The following is a 25,761-nucleotide window of genomic DNA, read 5'->3' as shown; positions in this document are numbered from 1 at the left end:
TTCTGCACAATTATTTTTTTCTCCTCCTCGCCCAGCCAGCCCCGTGCCCTGCGCTGCTCCAGCTTTTGTTTCTCCTCTGCTCCCTAGTGAGGATGAACAAAACACCACCACGACGTGCAGCGCCCGTGCCCACTTCTCCTCCTCGCCGTGGCTGCCCGCAGCGGCTGCCGCACACAGACCGGTGCTGCCCGCACCCTGTGTGGCGCTGCCAGCGTTAGCACACATGCTCAGCAGCCTTTGGGGCTGCACACCCCAAATAGGAACCTGCTCCTGCTCCTAAACTGTTTGCAAACGGCGTGCCGGGGTGCTGCGGATTCAGGGATATTCCCATGAACTCCCCCCCCTAGCAGAGAGCCAGGGCTTGTTGGATGCGCAGCTCAGGGAACGGTGTTTCAGAAACTCATCCTTTCATTTGCTTTGGTGCTGGAGAGCAAACACCAGCCCAAAATATGTGCGTGCAGTGACAGGCTTCGTCCTCATCAGCCCCATGCTGGTGTAAGGCAAGGGAAAGCTTTGCAGACAGCTTCCAGCAGGACTCGGATCGGGATGCGGGATGAACCCATGCAGGGGCAAAGCAGCACCCTGGGTGTGTCCTACAGACGCCACAAAAGCCTGGAGGACTCTCAGGGCTAGAGGACAACCCCCACATCCAGGCTCCACGGCTGCTCTCCTCCATCACCAGTCTTCCCCCAGTAAAGGCCATGCTTGTGGTCCCTGCAGCACTACGAACAGCCCGGCTCTTCCGCTCCCGTATGAACCAGAAGGCAAGAACATGGTTAAAAAGCCCAAAAAGCCAGGACGCGAACATCCCAGGCTCCGCGGCGCTGCGCGCTGGGCTCAGTCCTCCAGCTCAGTGACAAGAAGAGATAAGGGGGAGGACTGAGCCTTCCGTTTGTCCCTCTGGAGCTACTGCTGGATTAACTCAGCCTAACGTTGTTTAAGGAGCATTTACATGCAGAGCTTCTTCAGCTTGGCCCTCCGTTGCCTGCCGGGTTAGGCAATGCCTCTGGCTTATACCTTGGCTTGGGATCTGTTGACTCTGGAAAATCCCCAGGTTTTGGAGCATGTCTATTAAAACAAGCAGCACTGTGGTCATCCCGGCTCTTCCCCGTTCTGCCCATGAACCACCGAGACCACGTGCTCCGGTCCAGCGTGAGAAACGGTGGAGCCGACTGCCAGCCGGGGTGGATCAGCGGTTCCTGGCGTGGTGCCTCTAACGGGGCACGATCTCCACAGCCTCGCTGCTACTTTATTTGTCCCACAGTCCTCCAAAACCAACTGGAGCATCTCAGAGATGCGTGTTCAGGACAGGCAGAATGAGGGGCGTAACCGAAAGCTGGCAGCTCCAGCAAGAGCAGCACGTGGAAACACGGCAAGATGGAGGAAACCTGGTCCCTCTGACCCCAATTTCAAATTTATCTTTTTTTTTCTTTTTTGTATCTTAGGTTGCAGTAAACAGGACCACACCACCAGGCTGGGCTGAGCAGAAACGTGAGGAGCTGCTGGAAGTTGTGAGATGCTCCAGCCGGGCAGTGCAATGTGCAGAGAAGCCAACCCATGCCCCAGCTCCCTGGATTTCATGTTACTGATGTATTTATGTCACCTCATGCCCAGATTTACTGGATTTATAAAGCAGGACAGTGCTTTTATTCTTGGTCTCCAGGTGGGAAACCGAGGTGGTGTCCTTAGTTAAGGTTACAGTGGGGGTCTGCGGTAGAGTAGGCAACTGAACCCACATCTTCTGAATCCATCCAAAACAGTGGGCAGCTCTCTCATGTATATGCAATTTATGTTTGACTCTCTCCCCAGGGACTCATCTCCTATCTTCCCCCTTTAATTATAAAAAATAGTAGGTTTGAGGTACATTTGAGGGGTTTTCTTTTCCTGTGTTGACAAAGCGCAATACTTGATGACTCTAACCCCAAATTCTCTGTGACACAGATACCCTGGCAATTATAAAATACTTCCAAGCTCGCTCCATAAACCCCTTTGCTGTTGCTATTAGTATGCATTAACATTTTATTGGTGTTACAGGATGAAACATCCAGTGTTGCAGCTCCAGTGGGCTTGGGGATTTCCAGCATCCTGCAATATGTATCCGTGCAGAGGAAATTAAAATGTGGATGGATCAGCAAGATACAGTCAAATCCTCTACAGTAATTTGGAGAAGACTAAACTCTGGTGCTAGTGGAGCATATTCCAAGCTGCCTAATAGAGAGCTGATGATCTCTGTAACAGTCTTTTTGTAAGTTTTATTCTTGCCTACAAGGGATTTTTTTCAAAGGGGATATGTAATACCTAAACTAGTATTTTTAAAGGTATATGCTCTGAACATGGAAAAGTAAGACCCTTTGCAGAGCAGTCGCTTTCAGTGATCAGCTAGTACCCAATAAAAGAATACGCTCCAGTATCTTACAATCTAGCTGGAATTTCTTTCTAACCACCAATACCAGTCAATTTTATATAGTTCGTAGCTATTATAGGACATATCGACTCTTAGCAATATTGGAATGCTTTGCTCTTTTCGCAATAGTACAACACACATTTCCTTTAGCAGCATTACCACTTCTAGCTGAAATCCAAAGTGGTGTGCCTACACGAAGGCTGTAGAAGCGCAGTGCTGGGGTACCTCTAACTCCACGTACCTGAAGAGGCCACGCTGGGGTCCAGCAACGGAGACCTCACCATCTCCAAAAAAAAAATGTTTCCACACATAAAACTGGGAGGAATTCATGTCAAGATAGGTAATTTGGGTACCTTGACTTGTGCAGTGCAGTCTGCTTGGGTTTATCTCTGCCAGGTGTCTTAGAAACAGAAGAACTGATAAGGAACTGCTCCTCTGCTTTCTCTCCTTCCTCCATTTATAGGCTCAGCAAATCCTTGAGCACATCCTTAATCTATTTTTATAAAAGGAAGCAAGTATGCATTCAGGAGGACTTAAACACACCTCGGTGCCCATTGGATCAGGGCCCCGCAGCGCTGTTCCCGCAGGATCCCACTCCTGTTTCCATGGGTTTGCATGCACCGAGCATTAAGGAGCCCAAATTCTGATGAGGGATTTCAATGTTATTTATTATCTGTGTTACAGTTGCAACTGGGAACACGGGGAGTGACTCGTTCCAGTTTTAGCGACAACTGAATTTATGCCCTGCGTAGAGCCAGCCGATGTAGATATTCCCAAGCCCAGGCTTTTTATAGCAAGCAGAAGCACCCACTCCACCCCCTCAAAAGCCTTTTCTAACCTCCAAAGCCTGCTCACAGCCTTGTGCTCTTCAGAATGAGCACATCTCCAAGCTGAAGATCTCCGTCATGGTTTAGCCCTCGCTAAATCTGATGTGGAGGCAGCCCTTTTTCAATTTGGCTCATCCTAGTTTGAAGTTTGGCACAATTTTTACAAGATCAGCCCAGAGGAAGGTGCGTCTGTCCCCAGGATGCTCAAGGAGTTTGCCCCAATGTCAATGGGAAGAGTGCTCATACACTGAAGGGGAAGAAACGTTAAAGGATTAAGATCTCTCCTCTTGGTTATTAGAGCATGAAACGACCTCCAAAAGCCCTGTTAAATTCTACATCTGAGCCAGGAGAGTCCTTGTTGAAGCAGCGATGAGATCCCCATGAGTTTCTCAACCGTAGAAGGTTCCCACCAGCACGTTGGCAGCGGGAGAGTTCAGTTTATGTTAGCAGTTACTGTTAACCACCAATTTCACCTTCTCCCACCTATTTCTGCCTCCTTCCCTCTCTCAGGAAGTAAGTCAACACAGTTGCAGGGATGCAGCGCGGTGTCCAGAGCTCTTACAGGTTCAACACCAGTTCCTTGGGGTACGAAGTACGTCTTTGTCCTGGAAACTGCCAGCTCAGATTTTGCTGCTCAACAAATGCTGGTGCTGCAGTGGGGACTTCTTTGTTTATTTAATAGCAGGAACCCAGGACTACGTAATGGAACTGAGCCGCACACGAGGGACGAGTTAATACAGCAACAATAGCACAAAACAGTTCTATTTTTTATTCTTTTACTACTATCACTGAATGAGGCTGCTTCTCTTAACTCTTACTTCATTTATTACTGGCTGCCATGAAGGATCATTTATAAAGGAGGGCTGCGAAGAAAAAGACAGGGGAGGGTTCACGGCGATTTGCGAAACGCACCCCATGTAAAGGCAACAGCTGTTAACAGAAACACGAACTGGCCTACGTATTGCAACCCCAAAGGATCCAGTTCTAAAAACTGAATTTAAAAAAACCTGGCTTGGTCAGTGGGCTGAGCGGGAAGATGGTAAAAAACCCACACTACGTCTGCTTCCTCTTCACTGCGCGTCATGTTCACCAAGGGACATGTTCAAGATGAATTCAAGTGCCTTCAAAGAAAACATCTGTGATCCAAGATGACATTTCTGCTCACCATCCATCCCTCCACGCTGCTGCCACTTTTAGCAACATGCACTCACACAGTTGGCCTGCGTTGACGGAGAAGACATAACCCAGTGACAAGAAAACTAGCATTTGCTAAGCACATCTACACTAGCTCCAACCGCTCATGAGAAGGCCCAGGTATAATTTTCTATATAAATCCAACAAAGCTGCTGAGCTAAACTGATACTGGAAGTCCTGAGTCAGCCCCCTACAGCAGGACAGGAAAAACATCTGAAGAAAAAGGTTCCAGTTCTCACCCTGCCTCAGAAACAAGGCTCAAACATCCTTTGGTTGTGAGAGTCTCTGATCTTCAAGAGGTATTTGCTGGCCTGGGAATAGGCTTCACACATCACCTACCTGCCAAATCCAAGCTGGGAGAGAGGGGGGGTGGACACAGGCAAAGAAGTTAAATAAATAAATAAACCATACTATACGACAGAAAGACACCTAGGAAGGATACAAAGACAGACTGGATATACTTGCTTCATGCAGTTAAATAACGAGTCAATTTTGGTGCAAGCAAGAGATCAACCACCAACACGACAAGTGCCTCCACAAAGCCTCTTCCCTGTGCCAAAGGCTCCAGCCATCGGCTTTGCTGGCTCTGCTCCCAAAGCAGGAGCAAACCCCAGTCCGAGAGAGACCAACACAGTCACCGGTGCAAAACACAGAGACTTTAATGAAAACCACAGTCTGGGAGGAGGTGGGGGAATGCTGCTTCAGACAGCGAGCAGCCCTGGGTGCTGCTACGTGCGTGGACCCACCGGGAGAGGAGCAGAGCCCCGAGACCCAGTGACGGACACCGGCGGGAGCCAGAAGAAGGCAAGCAGCTGACTGCCACACGATGGGGCACATCCCAGGCAGGCTGACAAGACTCAAACTAAGAATTAGCTGCTTGAAGTCCAAAAATCCCTAGCAGGACAGATGTGCAGACTCAGGCACGCAAGAAACAGAGCTCTAGGTGAGCTTCTTCCCACCTCCTCGGCAGGTCCCAAGCCCAGGGACACTGTCCCCAGGGAGCAGTGGCTGCAGCTGCAGGGGAAGGAAGCACCTCCCCACCCTTTTTTGGTGCTGTATTTCACATTCTTGGTGTCCCTTCCATGCATGGATACTGACGTTTCCACCCATCCTTTTGCATGGAAGCCCCATTTCCATAAGATGACCAGGAGAGATGTGTTCCCAACCCTTGGGCAATTTTGGGAAACCACGGGCTTTAGCTCAGCCATTGCCGGCCAGATGCTGCACAGCCATTCGAAGCATGGTGATGCTTGCCAAAAGCCACACAGCAACACGAGGAGGCACAGGTGGAGACACCTGGGTTTTCCGCTCCAGGCACTGGCTGCTAAACTGCTCCACCAGAGATGAATGCATCAAGTCCCAGCAAGCACACAGGTCTTCAGCACCACTCCAGAAGCAGATCCATTTGGAAAGCCAAGACAAAACACACATCCCATTTAGGAATAAAACAAGACTTAACTCCAGTCTTCCATTTTCATTTAAAATGCAAGTTTATACAGTTGTTTCAGGCAGGTGAAAAGATCCTTGCCCTGTCCTGCCCAGGGCTGAGCCAGGAGCAGACAGGACAGTAGCAGTGCTAGAAAGCTCTGCTTCAGCTCTGCGGACACCTGCGTTTCACTGCCTCTTTAATTTAGACCCTTTTCTTGCTCTCCCTCCCCTGAGTGCCTGCGAGAACCTTTACAAGAAGGAGCAAGTAGTTCTGGCAAAAAGAAAACTGTGTGTGGGGAGGAAAAACAAAAAAAAAAAAATCACAAGCAGGCTTCTTCCCCCCCGCCCCCCTCAAAAGTAAAGCAGTGCAGCAGCAAAAGCCGAGCAGGCTGGCTGGGGGCAGCCCCACCACCTGCTCCGTGCTCTGCAGGAGTGCCAGAGAAAGGATCTCTGCTGCCCCCGACCCTCAGCAAACACCAGATCAGAACCCTGTCCCCCCGACACCCCGCCTGGGAACCTCAAGAAAAAAGATCCTCTCTCCAGCTGCAAAGTTGTGGACTACCTTGGTCAAGACCTGTGGACATGACAGCTCATCTCAAACCCAGCACCAGCCGTTCCTGCCCTCCTAGTGATGCTGCTGGTATGATCCGGACCACATCCCCATTCATTCACCTGCCTTGGAGACACCGCTGCTGGTAGCACTGGACGTGCGGTCCCCCCGCCCGAGGTCCAGCACAGCAACACCAGCAGGGAAGGACAAAGGGAAAGAGCTTTCTCCAGTTATAACCCACTGTCCTGGGCTATTTATGCTTTTTGTTTCCAGCACAGGCATATAAATGCATGTAAAGCTGAATGCTTGCCCCCCCATGCTGCCTTTGCTCTGGGGATACCTCCCTAAAAGAGCTGGGGAACATGCTGCTTCATGGGGAAATCCTTTGCTACGGGGCTGTCTCTACAATTTATGACCAAGCAGTAGCAACCATGGTCACCTTGTGCCACTGAGGCCAGCCCAGCCCTGGGGCAGCAAAGAATGGAGGAGGAAAGCAGGAGTGCAGAGGGCAGGTTGGACCCAGCGATGAATGCGTGTGAACATGTGAGGTTTTGTGCCCGTTAAGAGGGAGCCTGAGCAAGCGCCGCTCGAGCAGTGTCTTTGCATAGCTGTTCCCACAGAGCTGGGTCCCTCCGGGGACCTTGTCTCTGACTCCAGAGCCAGCTCAGACCCTCGCAACCCAGAAGGTTCCCAGCTTCACCCAAGGGAAGAGGCAGTGGTGGGAAAGGAAGACCTAGGGAACCTTGCAGAAGACATGGAGGGAGGAAGGAGAGGGCTTTGCTTACCCAGAATAAGGGAGAGATGGTACCCTGGGCTTCCAGCAACCCACAGACCTTCCCTACAACTTCCTCTACCTATTCCAGACCCCCCCGTGCAAGCAGAGGTGGCTGCCTACAGGCACGTGCAGGCTCACACCTCACCCCTTGCAGTGGTTTCCCATACCAAACAGCAACAGGAAACTTCAGTGAAATTCAAAAGGGAAATTGCAGTTACCACTGCCCAACACATACACACGTGCCTTCCTCCCCTCCACACCCGCTTCCTCCTGGAAAGGGAAGCAGAGGGCCTTTGCTGCAAGGCAGCCCCTACCCAAACCCCATTCACATGCCCAGAGCCGTACACAGCAGTCACGCTGCCCGTGGGTGCAGCAGAGAGAGAAGCACAGCCCCAGCTTGGTCGCTGGCGAGACATCCCCGTGCTGGGGTACGTGCAGGAGGAGCCGCTCTGGGTCCCATCTCCCGTGCAAGGCCGGCGATTGCTTTGGATCTGTGGTTGCCGATGAGGATGTGCAGGAATGAATGGGCTGTGTGTAACGGGCAAGGTGATGAGGGGGTGAGGGGAGGAGGAAGAGCGCTGCGCTACGCCTCCGCTGCCTCGACTCCTCCCATGGCCTCCTTAGGACGTCACAGGCTGGATGGGGAGCAGGCTGCCGAACTTAAAGTGCTGGATCACAGGAAACTTCTCCAGGCACTGCAGGAGGGGAGATAAAGAGGGGTGAATTCAGGAGACATTTCCACCTTACACGCGCAGCCAGAGCTACATCCTGCCTCCAGGATCAGGAGGCAGCGAGCTCGGGGCCATTCGGCTCAGCTGCAGGCAGACGGATCAGTCCCATGTCTCCCCCCTACCACCATTCCCCTCAGGCTCCTCAGCCCAGTAAAACTTTATAACCCCATCCCCTTCCCTTCGGCCAGAACCTTTTGCTTGCTGAAAATCAGGCCTCGAGCATGAGCAGAAGAGGCATGTTTATGTCAGCAGTTTTCTCTCTCACCACCTCTCATTGCTCAAGCTGATCTCTTTGAAGAGCTTCACCCTACAAACCCTTTGAGAACTGCAGAAACTCCCCGGGGAAGAGGCTCTCCCTCCCCAGCATGGTGCCCATGCTCCGGGTTCGAGGCACCATCCTCCAGCTGCAAGGCGCTGCCCAAACTGCATTGTGGATTCTCAGGTCTTTGATAGACAAGCACCAGTGATTTTGCTGCCATAGTTTAAGACACGATCCTATTCCCAACAACCCCTTGCCCCTGAAATTCCCATCCCCCACTGCAGAGTAAGGGTAGAGGGAGCGTGGATCACAGATCAGTCATACATGTCCACCGTGAGGCAGCTTAGCTCACAGCTGCTTCGTCCAGCTAAGACCAGGCTCTGCGCCGGGAGAGCTGGGCTGCGAGGGCATAGCCCCTTCTGCTCACCATCCTGCCAGGGCAGGAAGGCCAGTGACTATGGTCAATAAGCACGTCAAAGTTTGCCAGTACTTGCCCAGCAGAGTCACTCAGTGCTCTTTTTTTGAGTCATTGCAGACTCAGACTGCCCAAAACTCACAGAGAGCACAGAGCAGACTCACGTCCAGACACACAAGCCTCAGCAGTACGTGTACGCCAACCCTGCAGCTGCATCTCCACTAACGTCACCCACGCTAGCTGTGAGTGGTTGTGCTAAACAAGGGCTGTAGGCCACCTCACTGTGCTGCAATGGGGACTCATCTACCAGGGCGCTTGGGGGCATCGCTAGTGAGATGGTGGCCACCTCCTCACTGCAGGCAGAGGGGCAAGTTCTTCCCTTCCTAGACAGCACAATATGAAGAGGAGAAAAGAAACCCAAGTGCCCCAAGTCTTGGAAGGAGAGACTTTCCTTTGTACCCAGCTGAGGCATGGGTCTGCTGATGGGAGTCTTATCCTCCAGGAGGCATGAAGTACATACAACCAAAGCACAGCAGCTACCAACCAAGAGGAGTCCATCTAGTCCCAGCAATTCCTTGGCACGAACAGCATCTGCTCAGAGCCAGGGTCGATGGGATTCTGCACTAGGCAGGCGCCCAGCTCCCCACAAGCTGCAGACCCAGCAGCAGGAGGGTGTCAAGGCCACACCAGCTCCCGCCCGCAACCAGCAGCCTCCCAGGCAGATCTTGGGGACAAGATGCATGGCTCGTTCCTCCAGGCATTTCTTCAAGGTACAGTTCCTTCCTACCAAAGGGAGGCAAGAGCCATGTCGTAGTTACAACTCTCCATAGGAAGGAGTCCTGTGCCCTCCACAGGGCTGAGGTGAACCCACTGCAGCTGTGGAGATCCCAGCTCTGGGGATGGGGAGGAAGCAGTGAGCTGCAGACAGCTCTTCACCCCAAGGCAGGGCACAGCCAGAGGCAGGCAGCCTGCCCTCGTGCTGTCATCATGGGCAAGCAGGAGGATTTGTGCTCGGAAGCCCAGGCCTATGGTAATCCCTTTGGAGCCATAGGTCAGATAGCTGGTTCCAGCACAACTGAACTGCTCGCAAGCACACTGGAGCCAAAGCAAATTTGGAGGCGGTGAAGGTACAGCACAGCTGTATCCACTCCTGGGAAATAACAGCCATGCAGGAAACCACAAGCCTCCATGGCAAGGCACCAAGGAGAAAGAAGTCCTGCGACCATCAGGGCACATCACCTTCAAAGCTTCCTAATGTGTGGGATGCTCAGAGCTGCTGCCATCTTCCAGCACAACCACTTAGACAAACCCTCAGAGGAAGCAGTGCTGGACAGCAGTGACATGAGGGAAGAACAGAGAGACATGAATATTGAAGATGTTGACAGCTAGGAATGTCATCCCAACCAGCTCCAAGGAGTCCCACAGAAGACCGGACCGGTTTGGGCTCTGGATGAAGAGACTTTACCACCAGTGGGAAGAATGGGTATCCATTCTACTTAACACATTGCCAGCCCAAGAAGAGACAAGCAGAGAAACTTCTCCTCTCTCCAGCTGGACTAGCACAAATTTACTGGATTATTAGAGGTGCCAAGGGACAGGACCCTCCTTGCAGCACTTGTGGGTGAAACTTAGCCAACACTAGCTCAATGGAGGGGACAGGCTTATTTTCTTCTTGCCATCATCTTGATCACGCTGAAGGCCTGCTCGGAACTCAGCTGGGGAGTAGAAACATGCTTCAGGTCCAACCTTTAAAGATGGAACTGGGACTAGATTAGTTACAATGGAAAGCATTTCCTGACTGACTGCAGCAGAGAAGGAAAGGTCAGAAGACTCAAAAGCAGGCTTGGGGGAAAACCATCAAGGCTGTTGCTTTAACCACACTCTATTCTGTCAACTTCTTCACTCACTTTTGATGGAGAGAATAAGAAAAGCCCTTGCACTTCCAAGCAAACACATCTTCATCCATTATATTTTATAATATAAATAGACACATCTGAGATTTCATAAACACACAGAGCTGAAGACACATTGTTTTCAGTCTACTGCCCATTCACAGACCCTGCAGCAAGCACCCTGGAGTGCCTGGATACAGACTAGAGCTCCCAGCCACATGGATGCACCTGAGCTTTCTGTTGGCTGTTTAAAGTCATCCCATAGCAGGGACAGAGCAGAGACAAAGCATCCAGAGTGCTTTTGAAGGAGCCAGGTCTGGGGACTGCCCTACTCCTGCCAAGTGAGAGCAGGTTGCGAGTAAGCATTTGATCTCTCCTGGTCTGCTTCTAGCAAGTGAGCCCTTTGCCCGGCTGCTGCCTCCAGTCAAAACCCACTCACGGTCAGTGCCACGTGGCACCGAGCGCTTCTCAGCTACCCCAGACATGTTAAGAAGCCGGAGTCTCTGTTCGAGTGTCTGATTTCACCTGATCTAATTGCAATGGGTGATCAAAGGGGCAGGGAGAAGGGAGGAGAAAAAAAAAAAGGAAATCTTGCTCTCACCTTAGCCCATCAGACAGAAATCAACACCACAACCCCAAACCTTCCCTCCCTTTACTATCACACACCCTGAGCTCTGCCACAGAAGCTGCCTGCCTTGAGCTGGACGAAGACCCATGTCAGCACTTGAGGGCTGTTGGCTCACTTATCTTCTGCTAATGTTGGCAGTGGCTAATTGGAGAAAGACCACAAGGGTGAAGGCAACACATCTGGGAACATCGAGCAGAAACTTGCTCCAGGAGCCAGCAGCAAACAGACAAGATCTTCAAGAATGACTGTGGGTGCTTAGTCTGAAACACCCAGAAGGATTCAGTTTTCAAAGGGTGAAGCCTCAGCGATTCCTGAACACTGTGTCTTTCCCAGAAAACCAGTCAAAGAGATCCTCTAGTTGCAAATGTTGGTAAAAGCTGCACGGCCAAGCACACCACAATTGAAAGCTCTGTCCAGCCACACTGTCATGTCCATGCTCCTCTCATCTCCCAAGCCAGGCAGGAACCAGCTGAGCCAGCAGCGGGGTGGGAGACTCCCCAGAGCAGATACAAAGAACCAGCAGGAGTCCCCCCTCTCCTCTGCCCATCCAGGTGAACACAGCACTGTGCAGTGCCAAGAGAGGACATTGCTGCATGGGGACCACGTGCTTAGGAATAGTGCTTTAAGATTTACACACATGTCCTTTGAGGGGGGAAAAAAAAAAAATTAAGTGCTTTGGCTGACTTAATGTTTTCTACACCTTAGCCTAAATTTGCGTCGTTACTCTTCCTAGCCGCTTTTGCATTCTCCCCCCTGACACAGCTACATCTCTAGACATTTCTAAAAACCCACCAGGACCGGATCTGGCATTTCTACAATGTCATCTGCTATTCAAAATAGACCGAGGCCTCCAGAAAAGACCATGTCTTGGGTGCACCTAAAAGAGCCAAAGAATCTCCCAGTCTCTAGAGGATCCCCAGGCTGTGCTGTCCTCAGCAGGCCAGGTAGATCTGCCAGCATACGGTGGCCCAGCGACATCCATGGACACACACGCTGCACCGTGGGCATGTCACTGCCAAGCTCCTCCAGCCATGTATGTGGTGCACGAGGTGGGAGAAACCATACGGCACAGGGCACGTGCGGCACCAGGCAGGAGCACCCAAACAGCATGGGGCGCACAGGATGCCAGGGGAGTGTGAGAAGGAACTGGTCCAAAGGAAAGGAAGGACCAAGGCAGCGCTCTTAAGGCAGCAGCAGCCATGCTCAGGCTCTAGATTTTAGGGGACCCATGTTTCACTTTAACAGCCCCCCAGACCCTCCAGACCCCCAGCTCTCACACCAGAGCCTCCAGCTCAGGGTTTCCCAGCAGGCAGCATTTCCAGCCCCCATGACGAAGCTGCGAGCGGGGGGCAGTCCTGAAGGGGCAGCCCAGGGGCACCCCTCCAAGGAGCAGCCAGTGGAGGGGGTCAACCCCCAGCCCGGATTCTCTTCTTCGGAGGCCTGGAGGAAAGCTGAGCTGGGGGCGGAAGGAGCCAGCGGGCCTGGGAGTGACACCTCACAGATTAGAGAGGTATGTGGCCTGGAACCTAAACACAGGATGTGCAGTGCAGAGGAAAGGCTGGGGGAGGGAGCGTGCGGAGTTCGGCACAGTTAACCCCTTTGTGCGCTGGGCCTGAGCGGAGCTGCCAGCTGAGCCTCTGCCATATGTCCCAGCAACAGGAGCATGGCAGAGACCACAGAGTATAGGATTAACTCCTTCAAGCCCCACCGGTCTCCCTGGGCACACCAGGGAGCTGCGCCATCCCTGTTCCACCATCCCTGCTCTTTCAACGGTGACTCCCTGCAGAGCCAGCATGGTCCCATCCTTCCCAGCAAGAGATGCTGCCTGTCGGCTGTTCCTGCCGGAGGCCCAGATGTGACGGTTCCTGTCCTGCTTCCTCAAGCTCAGGGTTAGCTCGAGCAGGAAGGAGAGATAAGGGAGAGCCAAAACTGCCCGGTTCCCCAGGTCAGGGTTCGTCAGGAAAGCCTGCTGGGGCAACGCCAGCAGAGCCCCGGTGGGTGGAGGGCTGCCAAGCTGAGGAGGTAGCTGTGGCCTCACCGGTCCGGCACACTGCATGGACAGGACTGTAGCGAGGGGATATTGGTAGGAAGCATTCAGCCTGCTCTGGGGCTCTTGAAACATGGGATGATAATTTAAACGAACTCTCCTCCAGCTGGTAAAATAGCAGTGCAGGGACCAGAAGAACAAGCAGGACAAGACATTGGCCCTAATTTGGAGACCTGCAACTTGCACTATGGGAAGACAAGAAATGGCAAAAGTCTTGTCTTCAAGGAACGGCTGTTTTGGGATTGGTTTTGGGGCAAACACTGGGCAGGCAGGAGCCTCCTTCTAGCCAGCAGCACCTGAACTGCCAAGGGCTCCCAAGTCACATTCAGCACAGGGCCCCCACCCAAGTTGCAGCAGAAGGGTAGAGCTGATCCACAGTGAAGTGGAAGGGAGGAGGCGTGTGGTGAAGCAGCCTCCCCCTGCCCATGGTGCTCACCTCTGCCTTGTACATGCGGATGAGGCCCTGGTTGACCTTGGACCAGGAGGGCACAGCACTGATGTTCCAGAGCTGGTTGGAATGCTCGGCAAAGGGGCCCGTCTTCATCTGAAAAAGACCCAAGAGCAGGGCTGAGGGAGCCAGGCCAGCCAGGAAGCTCGTGCACCAGCAGTGACTCACGCTCACACTCTCTCCAAGCAAACATTCCCACCAAGCCCTGTGACCCACGCACTAGCCACCTCACTGCGCCTTCCCTCCCTCCCTCTGCGCTCCCTCCCGCTGCGGCCACATCACATGAAGCCGTGGCAATCCAGCTCCCCCCTTCCCTGATAAAATTAAGTCTCTTCCTGCCACGCTTTCCTAATCAGACCTCCCTCTGCACACCTCCCTTTTAATGACTGCGTTAAAAAAGCCCCACATAAGTCCCGTTCTCCCCCCCTCCCTCCAGTAGAGCTTGGCTCAACGCTGTTCCTATTCTACCCAGAAACCTCCCAGTGCAGCACTGCTGGGCTTTCCAAGAAAATGACTCATTCCCCATTCAGATCAACAACAAGCAGCAGCGACAACCGCTGCTGCCTTCCCTGAATACAGAGGGCAGCGCAGGTTGGCAGCAGCTCCGGTGTCCGCAGCCCACTCCACACCTGCCTCTAGCAGAGGAGGGCTCTGGGGGGAGGCAGAAGCCGAGGGGACATGCTCCAGTCCTGTTCTCCAAACCAGCTCCAGAGCTGTGAGTTGCTAGCTTGCAGCAGATGCTTTAGATTTTTTTTTTTTAAATACTCCAGTGTTTCTCCTCCCAGGGTGAGGGGTTTGGAGGAGCGAGGGCATGGGGGAAGCTGCAATCAGGGACAGTTGTATGTAGATTCCCTGGGTAGTTGTCTCTCCTTCTCCTCCATGAACAAAAACAGACCCTCGGGGAGAAAAAGAAATACAACGCAGCCACTCTGACTGAGAGAAGTTCCCATGACATCAGAAACCACAAGGCCGAAGCTCACGCTAAAAAGGAGCGTGGGGAGAGAGGAATCTCTTGGACTCTCGTTCTTGACTCGGGGCTTGAACAACCAAGCCCTTCCCTCCATGCACGCACAGGCCTGGAGCAAGGGTGGGAAAAGAACCTCCAAAACCACCTCTCTGCCGACTGTAAAAGCAAGCAAGGCTGATCAATCTGCTTTGGGAAATTGCTGCTGCCCTTCTGCAAGGTCTGTGTGGCACCAGCCTGCAGCAGGGAAAGACAGAGGGAAAGGGCAGGGAGGAACCCAAAAAACCCCACTGCTTGGAGGACATCATGTTTCAAACCTGCCAACCTCAGGGCTAGAGCACTGGGGGAAGCGGGTCTGTAGTTTTGCCCACTGCCGGGAGAGTACAGACACATCCCCGCTTCCCCTTGGCAGTTCTTGTGAGCTGGGGGATGACGGATGAGCCACTCGGCCGTTCCCGCTCCCCTTTGCCGTGTGTGCTTTCCTTGCAGATACAAGATGAAACGCACAGATACACAAAGCACAACGTTACCCGACAGAGCCGGCGCATTATTAAACGCAAGGATTTGGCACTGGCAGGCACCCGAGTTAAAGGCTGCCGGGGAGCTCAGCGCCAGGCGGTCTGCTCAAAGCATCCCCCCCCGTATCAGAGATTTGGCTGCATGCGTTTCGACACCAAACCTTCCTCCAGCTTTGCCGCCCTTTGCAGGGGCACAGCTTGCGTCAGCCACCACCACTGTGCTTTGCTTCTCTCCCCTTCCCAAGCTGGGGTGAGCACGGAGGAGGCGAGCGCGGATGGCCAGCCCCACGCTCATGCCTGGGGCTGTGTGAGCGCCTGGCACGGCCGCCACCACGGCCCTCCTCACCCAGGGCGTCCGGTGAGGGACGGCTTGGCTACGGTTTCAAACTGGGGAGGGAAAAATAAGGGGGACGAGGGGGGGAACAAAAGAAATCATCTCCTTCCAGCCACAAAGGGCGAAGAGGGAGAGCCAGGGGGGAGAGCGAGAGGCGGCGAGTGCGCTGCAGTCCCGCAGTGACCCCAGGGGAACAGAGTGAGTCAGAGCAGCCATATTGAGCAGGAAATTACTCACAGACGCGGCGTTCCTGCCTCTCGGTTCCCAAGAGAATCGGCCTTTTGTAAATGGTTCCTCTGTCAGTGCCGGGGGGAGGGGGACGGCTGAGGCCGTGCTTTCCTGTCAGCTCCTTCCCTTCCAGCCGAAATCCGAGCCCTCCCTTCCCAAACCTCCAAATTTAGAAGCCAGATTGAAGCTGAAATTCCTGCTGCCTGCCCTGGGCCCTCGGAAAAGCTTCTGGGCAATCGCACTGATCCACGGCAACAGCTGGGGCGTACCTGGCCCCCCTCTTCCGCACAAACACACACAGCCCAGCCATCACTGCTGTCCACAGGCCCTACTGTGGCAGGCACTGCAGAGATGCTCCCAAACGCTCCTCATCCTCGCACCGACGGGTACCGCAGCACACTTTGGCAGGCAAGGTGGCAGCAGGGGGACAGCTCAAGTCCCAGCCGGCTCCGTAAACCTCACCCTATTCAAGCACCACGTGTTCAGGTCCAAAACCACCCTGCAGGTTTCTCAACAGCGGGCCAGCTTATGCAAGGCTCGCTGTTGTGCCTGTGCGCCGTGCAGGGTGGTGCTGCTGTAAGAGGGTGCCTCGGCGGGTTCAGCCTGGACATCATCGCACTGCTACTTTAAGAGCCCAAGGTTTAAATATACACGTGGCAAACACCACGACAGCGTATATTCATATCCCTGAAACGTCACCCAGGGGCAGAGAAAAATATCTGCTCAAGAGAATATTCTCTCATTTGAAGGAAAACAACCTACCTCGGTTGTAGCTCGCTGAAACAAAACCTGCTCTCATGTCAGTAAGACGTACCAGACCTACTATGGGAACTGTGGTGGTGTTTGCTACGTGTTTAACACCTTTAAAGGAGACCTGTTTCCAGCTGACAAGCTCAGAAGAAAAGAATATTGTTCATTTATTAAAGTCTTTAATCCCTTCTGTCTCTTTCCCTGCTATTTTGTTTTGTTGTTGATTTTGGAGAGAAAGCATTTGGAGGGCACTCAAGGCTGCCTCAGCCCCCCCTAGTGGCAGTAACAGCCTTCCCAGGCATTTGGGAGAGGAAAAAACCAAATTTTAAAAGCAAAATCTTTACAAAAAGGAAACAGTGCCTGCATGAAGATGGATTGAAAATACCATGCATTTGATAATCCAGGTTGTTGCCATCCCTTGGCAGCTCATGCCAGGAGGGCCGGAGAGGAGGGCTCCCTGCCACCAGGTGGCACTGAGGGACACAGCAGAAACACCAAATTCCATGATTCTCAACACATGTGCGGAAAAAGAAGTGAAATCACTTATTTTGAACGCCTACTAAAAAGCTAACTTTCTACAGGCAAAAGCAGAGCGACCTGAAGAAGCAATATGGTGCTGTGTATTTTAAACTACATGTCATCCATACACTGCAGAATTTTCTACACACGTCAAGAGATGCACGTTTTTATGTTTTTAACAGGTTAGTGCACTGTCTGGATATTACAGAGGCCCAAATTAAACTAAATCTTAAGCTCCTGCTTTCCTGTCCTCATCTTGATCTCTTCTGCCAGTGCCTCTTTACTACCCATGGCATGATTTATCTCTGCATTAAGGGTTAAACCCTGTGAGGTGCTAAGTACCAACAAACCCTACTAGATTCAGCAGGACTTGACACAGCACCTCCTGGGGTTTGGGCCAAAGGCTCCCATGACAATTTCCTACATGAAAGGCTAAGTTCATATTCTGTAACATCCCTTCTCATCTAATCACTAAATTAGAGAGGCGGGGGGGGGGGGTGGGGGTGGGGGGGAAGTGAACAGAACAAAGGGGAAGAACCGCATTCTGTCCTTCAAAATTAATTCCATCAACTCCCTCTTGCCAGAGACAAGAAATCCCTCACCACAACAGAGCATGTGGTTCTTGCTCTCCCTGACCAGACCATGCAGCAAGGGGGACGGTAGAAACACAGCCAGGTCATCCACTGCAGCTGAGGGCAGAAAGCCATGCGCTCCCTCATTGAGAAACACTGCCCACAGTTGGCAACGTGCTGAGTATCACCAGTCCCTCACCCAAGGGCCATAGAGAGCTTGAGCAGAAACATCATCCTGATAGCATTGCCAGCTGGGTGAACCTCAGCACCATCTCTGCTCTGGATCATTTGCAAATAAGGAGCATTTAATGGGCAACTCTTTTGGTAGAATCTGGAGGAGACCAAGCTGCACGGAGATTTCGGAGCCTGCCCTAAGCGAGGGGAGGCTCAGGGCCTGCCAGGCAGCACCCAACAGCTGGAGGGAAGGGAGGTTATCTTGGCAAGCCCAGTCGTTTTGCAGGTCCTACTTCATCTTCCTAGCATACTTGCAGGCACCAGTCTTCTCCATCCAAGTTCCCACTGACTGATCCAAGTGATGATCCAAGGTTATTTGCTTGCTCTTGTTAGAGCTCCCTTCAACTGCAGTCCACAGTCCATCTAGCTTAATTGTACTTTCCTCTCAACATCCCTGTCTCAACTCATTCAAAGAGACCCCCTCAGACATGCAACAATGGCTCATCTGCACAGTTCCATGAGAGCAAACAAACAAGCAAAGGAGGAAGAGAAAACCACAGCCAGAGCCAAGTATCTAATGTCAAGAGAACTTCCCTGTGGAACAAACCTTCCAGTCCTCACCTCTGTAATGAAGAGGATGCACTCCAGGAACATGAAGTCCTTATGGTTTTCGTTTACTACCTTCTCGTCAACAAAGTGTCGAGGCTCCAGATTTGGATGGTCTAAAAAGAGTAAGAGACAACAGGAAGTAACCTGTATGGCACCCCCCTTCTGAGACCAAGTTCAATCAGGTCTTGTCCTGCCCCTCTTCCAGAAGAAACACGGTTCTCCCATCAGAACTCTTCAGAAGTCAGCACAGAGCTGCTCCTTTCCATCTCATCTCCCACTCCAGTGCCTCAGCAGTGAGAGCACCTGGTAAACTCCCCAGGGCAGAAAATGTGTTTTCTAGCACCAAAACCAAGACTGTCCTTTTAAAAAGCTTGTAGTCATTGCAATGAAGACAGATGTACTGTACAAAGAAGCCTTCCATCTCCCAACCTAAGCAACTAGATTTGGAAAGCTGAGAAGAAAAAAGTCCAAGCTCCAAGCAAACTCTTCTGCTCTATTATACACAGATTTGACATATTTGAATTTAAAAGTCAGTCCCAAGCCCCATCTTCTTTGCAACCTAGACAGACAGGGCAGGGGGCAGGCTGGGACACGAGAAGATTTTTATTAGTACCTATCAGCTGGGAACTGCCCCATATGAAAGGTAGAAATTGGAAGTCATCCAAGCCCCACACGCCCTGGCTGCCAGCAGGTTCCATCCTGTAGGTCTTCTGAAGTTTTCGCATCACTTCTAGGTACCTGAGACCAAAGAGAGAAGGAAAGGTTAAGACAAGGCCTTCTTCTGTCTTCATTGACTTACATGAGGACAAGAACTACCAGTTTGGAGAAGGACACAACTTTATCACTTGTAAGCAGGACCCCCACATATAGCACAGTACATATATATTCAGCTCCTTTGCCACAGAAAGCAGCCTGATGGTAGGTATAGCAGCAAATAGCAGCACCTTTTAAAAATTGTTTTTTTTTTTTTACACCAAATTCACTAAGAAAGCAAGTAGCAGGGGTTTACTTCATCTGCAGTGTCTTATATTGGTGCAGATCTTTCCCAACCCCCACTGTTACTTGAAAACATTGATACTTCACCCTCCTTCAACAACTTCCAAAAGAGCTCAGAAAGCTTTCCACCTTACAGCAACCGCTACTTCCACTTTCCAGGTGGAAGTACTATTGAAGGAAATTGTTTCTATGTCACCAAGCAGCGATACAGCTGGGATTAGATCTCTGGACTCCAAACACACATTCCACCAGTTTCATCACTACCAACTCTACCTCCTGGGCTGGAAACACATCTAGAGGAGCAGTGAAGGCCTGCCAGTTTCACAGATTTTTTTCTTTTTTTTTAATGCCTGAAGAGATGTTAGATCATCTGATCAGATATTCCTGTCTATTAGAAAGCACAGAGCTTCACCCACATACTTCTGTGGAGCTCAGTAACTTGTGCTCAGCTAAAGTAACTCTTCAGAAAGACACTCAGCCTCTAACACACAAGGTGATATCACCTCTTTTGGAGATGGTTACAGTGGGTCACTGTACAGTCCATTAGAAAGTACATCTGCCTCCTAATTTTGCCTAAATTTGTCTTCAGTTTTCCCATTCTGCCCTTCTTCCTTAGGCCAGCAAGCCCTTCAGTGCTCACATTCCCTAATTATGTACACATCTTTGTAGAAGGCTCTTGATTTGCCCAGCTTACACCCCAGCAGGAGGCTCTTCTTACAATTTCTCACCAAATGGGTGCAGATGAGTGGAAGAAAGGGGGCACAATCTGCCCAGACCACTGGAGGAGTCTGGTGTACAGAACCGGCAGTAACACCTCACACATCTCAGACAGCTGGAAGCGGACACTGTCAGGGATCTGCCCCCAAACAGCCCAATGCTTCCAGCCCTTCTCCTTCAATTACCTCACCTGTTAAATACTTTAAAGACAATGGCCATCTGGTCATCCACTCTGAGCACACCGATTTTGCAGAGGCAGCAGAGAAAGGCTGCAAATGCAGCTTCGTGCCCTGGAGTTAAAAGAGATAAAGAGATGTGACACTGGTGTCTCTGGTCCACAGGACAACCTTTCTGTGGGGACAACGGCTCTTCAGAAGTCACAGCAGTCACATTCCATGTGTCAAGAGCCCCATCCAGCTGTCCCTAAGGTGCTACTTCATCCTGTTAATGACATGAGCTGACAATATTTCATCCCCACACAGCACCCACCCAAAGTATACCTTCTAGACATTCATAAGGTGATTATTAACTCTGAGGGAAAAAAAGAGTTCTTAAGGAAAAACAGCTCCAAAACTGGGTGTGCTGGGAGCAAGGCAGGGCCTTTCCCAGGAGCTTGGCACAGCAGGGGAAGTGGAGCACTGCAGAGTTGTCTGCTCAGGGGATGCAAGAGAACCTCACATCTGCAAATAAACAGATTTCCTCCCGCTTCAAAAATATCTGTGTCAGAAGGATGCAGATCCCATGATGCTGCTGGGAACAGTCCATCCCAGAAGGTACTGGGATCTCAGGCTGAGCCTCTGCAGCTTGGTTCTCCAGCTAACAGCAAGGAAAAGAAACAAACAGCAAAACCAGAGCAATGTCTTTTAGTGGAAAGGACCACAGAATAAGGGAGGGTACAAGATCAGCAGCTCCACGCTATGAAGAAGTGCAGCTGCCAGTGTAGGAACAAAGCTCACCTCTGGTCAAGCCACTGTGAGCTAGGGCATGGGCTTGGGACACGCAGGAGGGGAGGAAAGGCTGAATTTCCTTCCCTGAGCTGACAAAACCCCAGCCAGTGGGGCCCTTTCCAAAGGCAACATCTCCCCCTGGTGCCGGCGAGCCGCAGCTCTCCTGGCAAGCACTGCTCAGCTGCCAGCTCTTCACCCTTTTACCCACGTCCTCTTCACCCTGCCCAGGCCTAAAGTCATGTTTCCTTGCACCCACAGTGTCTTGCTCTTCTGCCTTTTGGTGAGGACACTCTCTTCAGCACACCACCCGTCCTCCAGACAGAGGAGCAGAGCATGTAGAAGATTCTGGATTTAAGTCTAACTGAAGCCAGTGTAGTTACTCCAACCTGCAATTCAGTGTCTCCTTAGGCGCAAAATGCTTCTACCTTCAGGTTTCAGAGCCCCTCTGTAAGCAGTGATGTCACTTCTAGGGAGCACCAGACTTCAAACTACCTCCCACTGAACACAAACTTGGTGCCCATTCCAGTTCCAATTCAAGTAATTGTATTTTATCCCTCTAAACTGCCTATTGCAGATCAGCCATGCAGGACTGCTGTATGCAGAAAAGCAGCTCCTACAGCTTATCCCACAATGGCTTACACAGCTTCGTTCACATTTCTTCAGATGAGACTTGAAAAGGGTGCCCTGCTCCCACCCCCAGCTCTCTCAGTCACAGCCCACACTGGACGTAAGGGTGAGAAGGCCCTTAGAAGGAAGGTGTTTGTATCAAGCTGGCACTAAAAAAGTGGCAATAACATATTTAAATAAATGAAGCACCAGGCTCCAAAGGGTCACTACCCAAGGAAGTGAAGTCCCAAGCAACATGCATGCCCAGGTACCTGTGCCATAGTCAATGCGGGTGGAGTTCCCCACAGATTCCTTCAGGTACACGGCCACTTCTGGAGCTGCGTCAGCCAAATGCTTGGGGATCACTGTTGCCACCAACTTTTCTGCTTCCTGAAAGACACAAAAGATTCTCTCAAATGAGTGCAGATTTGTCACAGTCCCCAGGAGCAAGTCACCCTCTGCACATACACTACTGCAGAGTGGGAGCTGCAATGGTGCACTCCCACAATGGCCAGAGCCAGTATGACAGAGGAGCAATTTCTCCAGAGATGGAGCAATTCGGGAAGAGCTTGCCCTGACACTTACCCAGGCCACACACATCCTGTAGGAAAAAAAAGCTTCGCCATCCAAGTATCAACCCAGTTACCCACTGAGTCATCTCCAGGACAAAAGCATTAACAGGGCAGCAGACTGCCTGCAAGCTCATTGCTGCTGGGACTGAGCCTGTGCCACCTCCAGGGCTCAATGCAGGGCAAGTGCTCTGAGCTGAAGAAGTCGAGCAGTTTCACAACCTTCCTCTGATTTTGCATGTCACCCATCAGCTAGCAGACGCAGTGGGCAGTTACAAGGCAAAGCTGCTCCTTGGGCTTAGAGGGCCCTCGTGGACCGTCCAGGACTTGGAGACCCAGCCAAGAGCATTTACATGGACCATGTGCTCTCATAAGAGGAGAAAACAGCACCAAATCAGGGGTAAAAAATGCATATCAAGAGGTGGATCCTTCACAGCTTATCTGAGCAATTCCTCTGCAGGCTGCTTGGCTGCCACGCAACAACGAAGCCATTCTGCTACCCCTGCTGGGCATGTTGCCCTTCTGTAGGGACTGCATGTAACACTGCTCGTGACAGACATGCTCACCTGGTCTAGTTTGGCATACCAGGTCCTGAAGGCTTTGTTCCCAAAGCGAGAAGGTTGATCCACTGGCGGGGTTTCATCGATCCATCTATCAAGGGTGTTCAGAAGAGCCACCAGCTTTTCAATGGGCTATAGAGACAAAGAAGATGAGGGGTCACGGTGACATAAACAGAGCAGTCCCTCAGGTTCCAACATCTCTGCCCTGGATTGGAGTCGTTAAAGCCCACACCATCCTTCCTAAGAGTGGCAAGCGGAAACGGGATGTGCCAACAACCCCCAAAATGCAGAGGGGCCGGGAAAACCGTCCTTCCCCTCAGAAGATCAGTCCAGTACAAAGCCCAGCCTGAGGCAGGCTCTCCAGTCACCCACACAGTCTTTCATGAGCTGTAACAGCACAATGGTCTAAAACCTCTGGGCGAAGAGCTACAGCAAGCTCCTAGCTGTAGGACATACAGGACAGAGAAGCAGGGACCTCCAACAGAAAACTCAGGCTCTGAATCTTGAGGGTCCTGTCCCCCCCACAGGATACACCACAGCACTTACCATATATCCTCACCAGTGGCTGACAATGTGATTTAGAGGCCCTTCTGAAGGCCTCTAATCTTTGTCCTGAAGTGTCCCTTAGGAGCCAGGATTAGCAGTGATGGTGTTAGCGTTTGTACAGCACCCAGTGCCTAATCGCAAGTCAACCTTCTCAGCTTGATTCCCATTGCTTCAAACTCATACCAGCCAGACTGTTACGGCAGCTCCAACCCAGGGATACCCAGTGCATGTGGCAAAAATACAACCTACCCAGGGGAATAGGCAGCCTGGTTTGCCCACCAGTGGTCTCATCAGAGCAAGCATGAAAAGCTCTTAGCTATCAGAGAAATGTCTCAATATAAACACAAAGCTGATGGGAAGACAAATGCAACAACAAGACAAGAGAGCCACCTTTCTTACACTTTGCGTTGGAAGGAGAAAGTGAGGAACCTGCGTGGGATGTACGAGAGTGCCTGGAGGAGGCACTTCTGTGGCCATGAAGGAAAAGAAGAGAGGTGCAACAGGCGATACAGCACAACGTCTCAAGCCGTACTGTTAGGACCAGGGCTGGCCAATGCACACAGCCTCCTCCCTGCCTTGCCCATACAGCTGGGGAACGGCTACATGCCACGCACCAAGAGGCAGCACTGTAGGCAGCACTTTAAGCAGCTCCAAACAGTTTTAGGAGGCTCTGCCGACAACTGGTCAAGCCTGCCAGAGGCTCTGGGATTCTCCTCACCAGACTCCAAGCAGTTGGAGAGCCGTCAGCCGCCACAGCAGCTGGCCAGGCCCCGGGCAATGTAGGCTCCTCTATCTCAAGAGGGGATTCCTCCTTCAAGGGGACAAAGAGGACAGAAGAAGCAGCGGCTGGTTTGACTTTGCTGGAGGCATCGACCGTGTGAAGCCGGCTGGTCTCCTGGGCTGTGGTTCAATTCTTCACGCTGCCTGCTGGGACGACAAGGAAACAGCCGAGCCCAGCAAATTTCTAGCCCTTGAAGTGCCACTCGAAGGGGGCGGGTGAAGAGACAGGCATGGCAGAGCCATGCTGCTGCTGAACCAGCTGCAGATCGCTCCCCATGCCCTCCACTCCCAGAAGGAAGGGTCTCATGGCAGACACAGCCTCCCACAGACAGCAGTTCCTCAGGAGCCAAGAATGCGGTGGGATCAGCCAGCGGGAAACAGGATCAGGCAGGGGAGGGATCCACCCACCCCACAGGACCTTGACACTTGGCCACTGAGCGAGGCTAGAGGCTGGGATAGAGGACAAGACCTGTGCACACCAGGAACACAAAAGACCAAAGTGCCAAGGGACAAGGGGGTCAGAAGCTCTGGGTGCCCTGGTGAGGCTGGAAGGTAGAGCCACTAAAAGGCTAGTGCCCCAGATTTGCGGGGACCGAGACAGCGTGACCCGCTCTGCTTCAGCTCCCTGCTGCCCAAAGCACTGCAGAAACCCAGCATCTTCCCACTGCACCAGGCCAGGTTTGGACTCAGCTCTACTCCTTTCTGGCTATTGCATTCCCCTCCAATTAAGCAACAGCGTCCCCTGTACTGGGTTGCCTTAAATAATTAAATCGTGCTGGTGATTTATCCGCCGGCACCAGCAGCTCATTATGAGCAGCTACCGTATTTCAAACCCCTCTCAGCAAGCACTCAGTGCTGCCTGGATAAATGGCTGGCAAGGACCAGCTCCTTCCCCCTCCCCAGATCTGCCTACAGGCCTTGGGGAGTGCAAGAGTCAAACCTCCCCTTCCCCACTCGCTTTCTTTAAAGGGATTAAAAAGCCCAACCCCACTGAACACGGGAGAGCAGGACCCAGCTGCTGGCTCAGCCATGCCAATAAATAATTAAAGAGATGCGGCTCGTTTTGGGCTTAAGGCCCTTTGAAAAGGGGGTTACTAAAAGAAGCAGCTTCCCATTGTCCAGCAGAGGAAACTTGTGCATCCAGGGCTGACCCCAGCAGGGGAGAAGGAGGGGAAGAGCAGAGCTTACGGGAACACAACCATCAGCACCACTGCAGCCTTGTTTTGCCTGGCTGGGTTTTTAAGCTCTATTTTTGCTTTACCTTTCCAGTGATCAAAGCAAGGGCAGCCTCCCCCACCACTCTCCTTGGTCTTCTCGTTGTGCTGATTTTGCATCCCCTTGACCCTGAGTCTGCCACCAGTCCCAAAGGCAAACCACAGAGCCTCCTACAGAGCAGAGACCTGTCAGCATCTCTCAAGAGCAGGGGCCAGGCAGACAGAGGTGCTGAGAAGGCATCATGGCAGCCAAAGCTGCCCACGGGGACCAGGCCTGCCCCTGTGGGTCCCTCGGGCCCGGTCAGAGGGGGGAGCTGCTAAAATCGGGGCATTTGCTGCTTCCCCCACTTCCCTCTTGGAACCAGAGCACAAGGCCAGCCAGTTTCCCCCAGTGCAGCCAGCTGTTTGAAGGGAAGGTCTGCTCCTCTCATGGCCAAAATTAACCTCCTCCTTGCTGCACTGCTCCTCTGATCAAAGTCGCAGCTTTGAAAAACTGCTCCAGGCTGCAGCCCCAGCAATCGCTGCACGGATCCCCATGTGAAAAACACTCCCTCCAGGAG

The 25,761-nt window shown here is 52.1% G+C and overlaps 1 protein-coding gene across 2 annotated transcripts in view; it reads right to left on the bottom strand.

Annotated features, from left to right (window-relative positions):
• Window positions 1-3,991: 3,991 nt before the first annotated feature.
• The window catches only part of PTPA (protein phosphatase 2 phosphatase activator), a 28,131-nt gene continuing 6,361 nt past the window's right edge, over window positions 3,992-25,761 (bottom strand). The window contains exons 4-10 of one of the 2 annotated variants that reach the window (XM_075717147.1): window positions 22,668-22,793; window positions 21,805-21,922; window positions 20,170-20,269; window positions 18,880-19,004; window positions 18,279-18,379; window positions 13,587-13,694; window positions 3,992-4,451 (exon numbers count right to left, since the gene is read on the bottom strand). In XM_075717147.1, coding sequence (XP_075573262.1) covers window positions 4,425-4,451; window positions 13,587-13,694; window positions 18,279-18,379; window positions 18,880-19,004; window positions 20,170-20,269; window positions 21,805-21,922; window positions 22,668-22,793 — 705 coding nt within the window. In that variant the 3' untranslated portion in view covers window positions 3,992-4,424. Of the gene's footprint in view, window positions 4,452-7,368; window positions 7,874-13,586; window positions 13,695-18,278; window positions 18,380-18,879; window positions 19,005-20,169; window positions 20,270-21,804; window positions 21,923-22,667; window positions 22,794-25,761 lie in introns of those variants that run through there. The other variant, XM_075717146.1, reaches the window with a different exon arrangement.

This window comes from Pelecanus crispus, chromosome 9 (genome assembly GCF_030463565.1).
Source record: "Pelecanus crispus isolate bPelCri1 chromosome 9, bPelCri1.pri, whole genome shotgun sequence".
In the NCBI taxonomy this organism is placed as follows: Eukaryota; Metazoa; Chordata; class Aves; order Pelecaniformes; family Pelecanidae; genus Pelecanus; species Pelecanus crispus.
The sequence above is the reverse complement of the archived record's forward strand: the minus strand, read 5'-3'. Positions and strand labels throughout refer to the sequence as shown.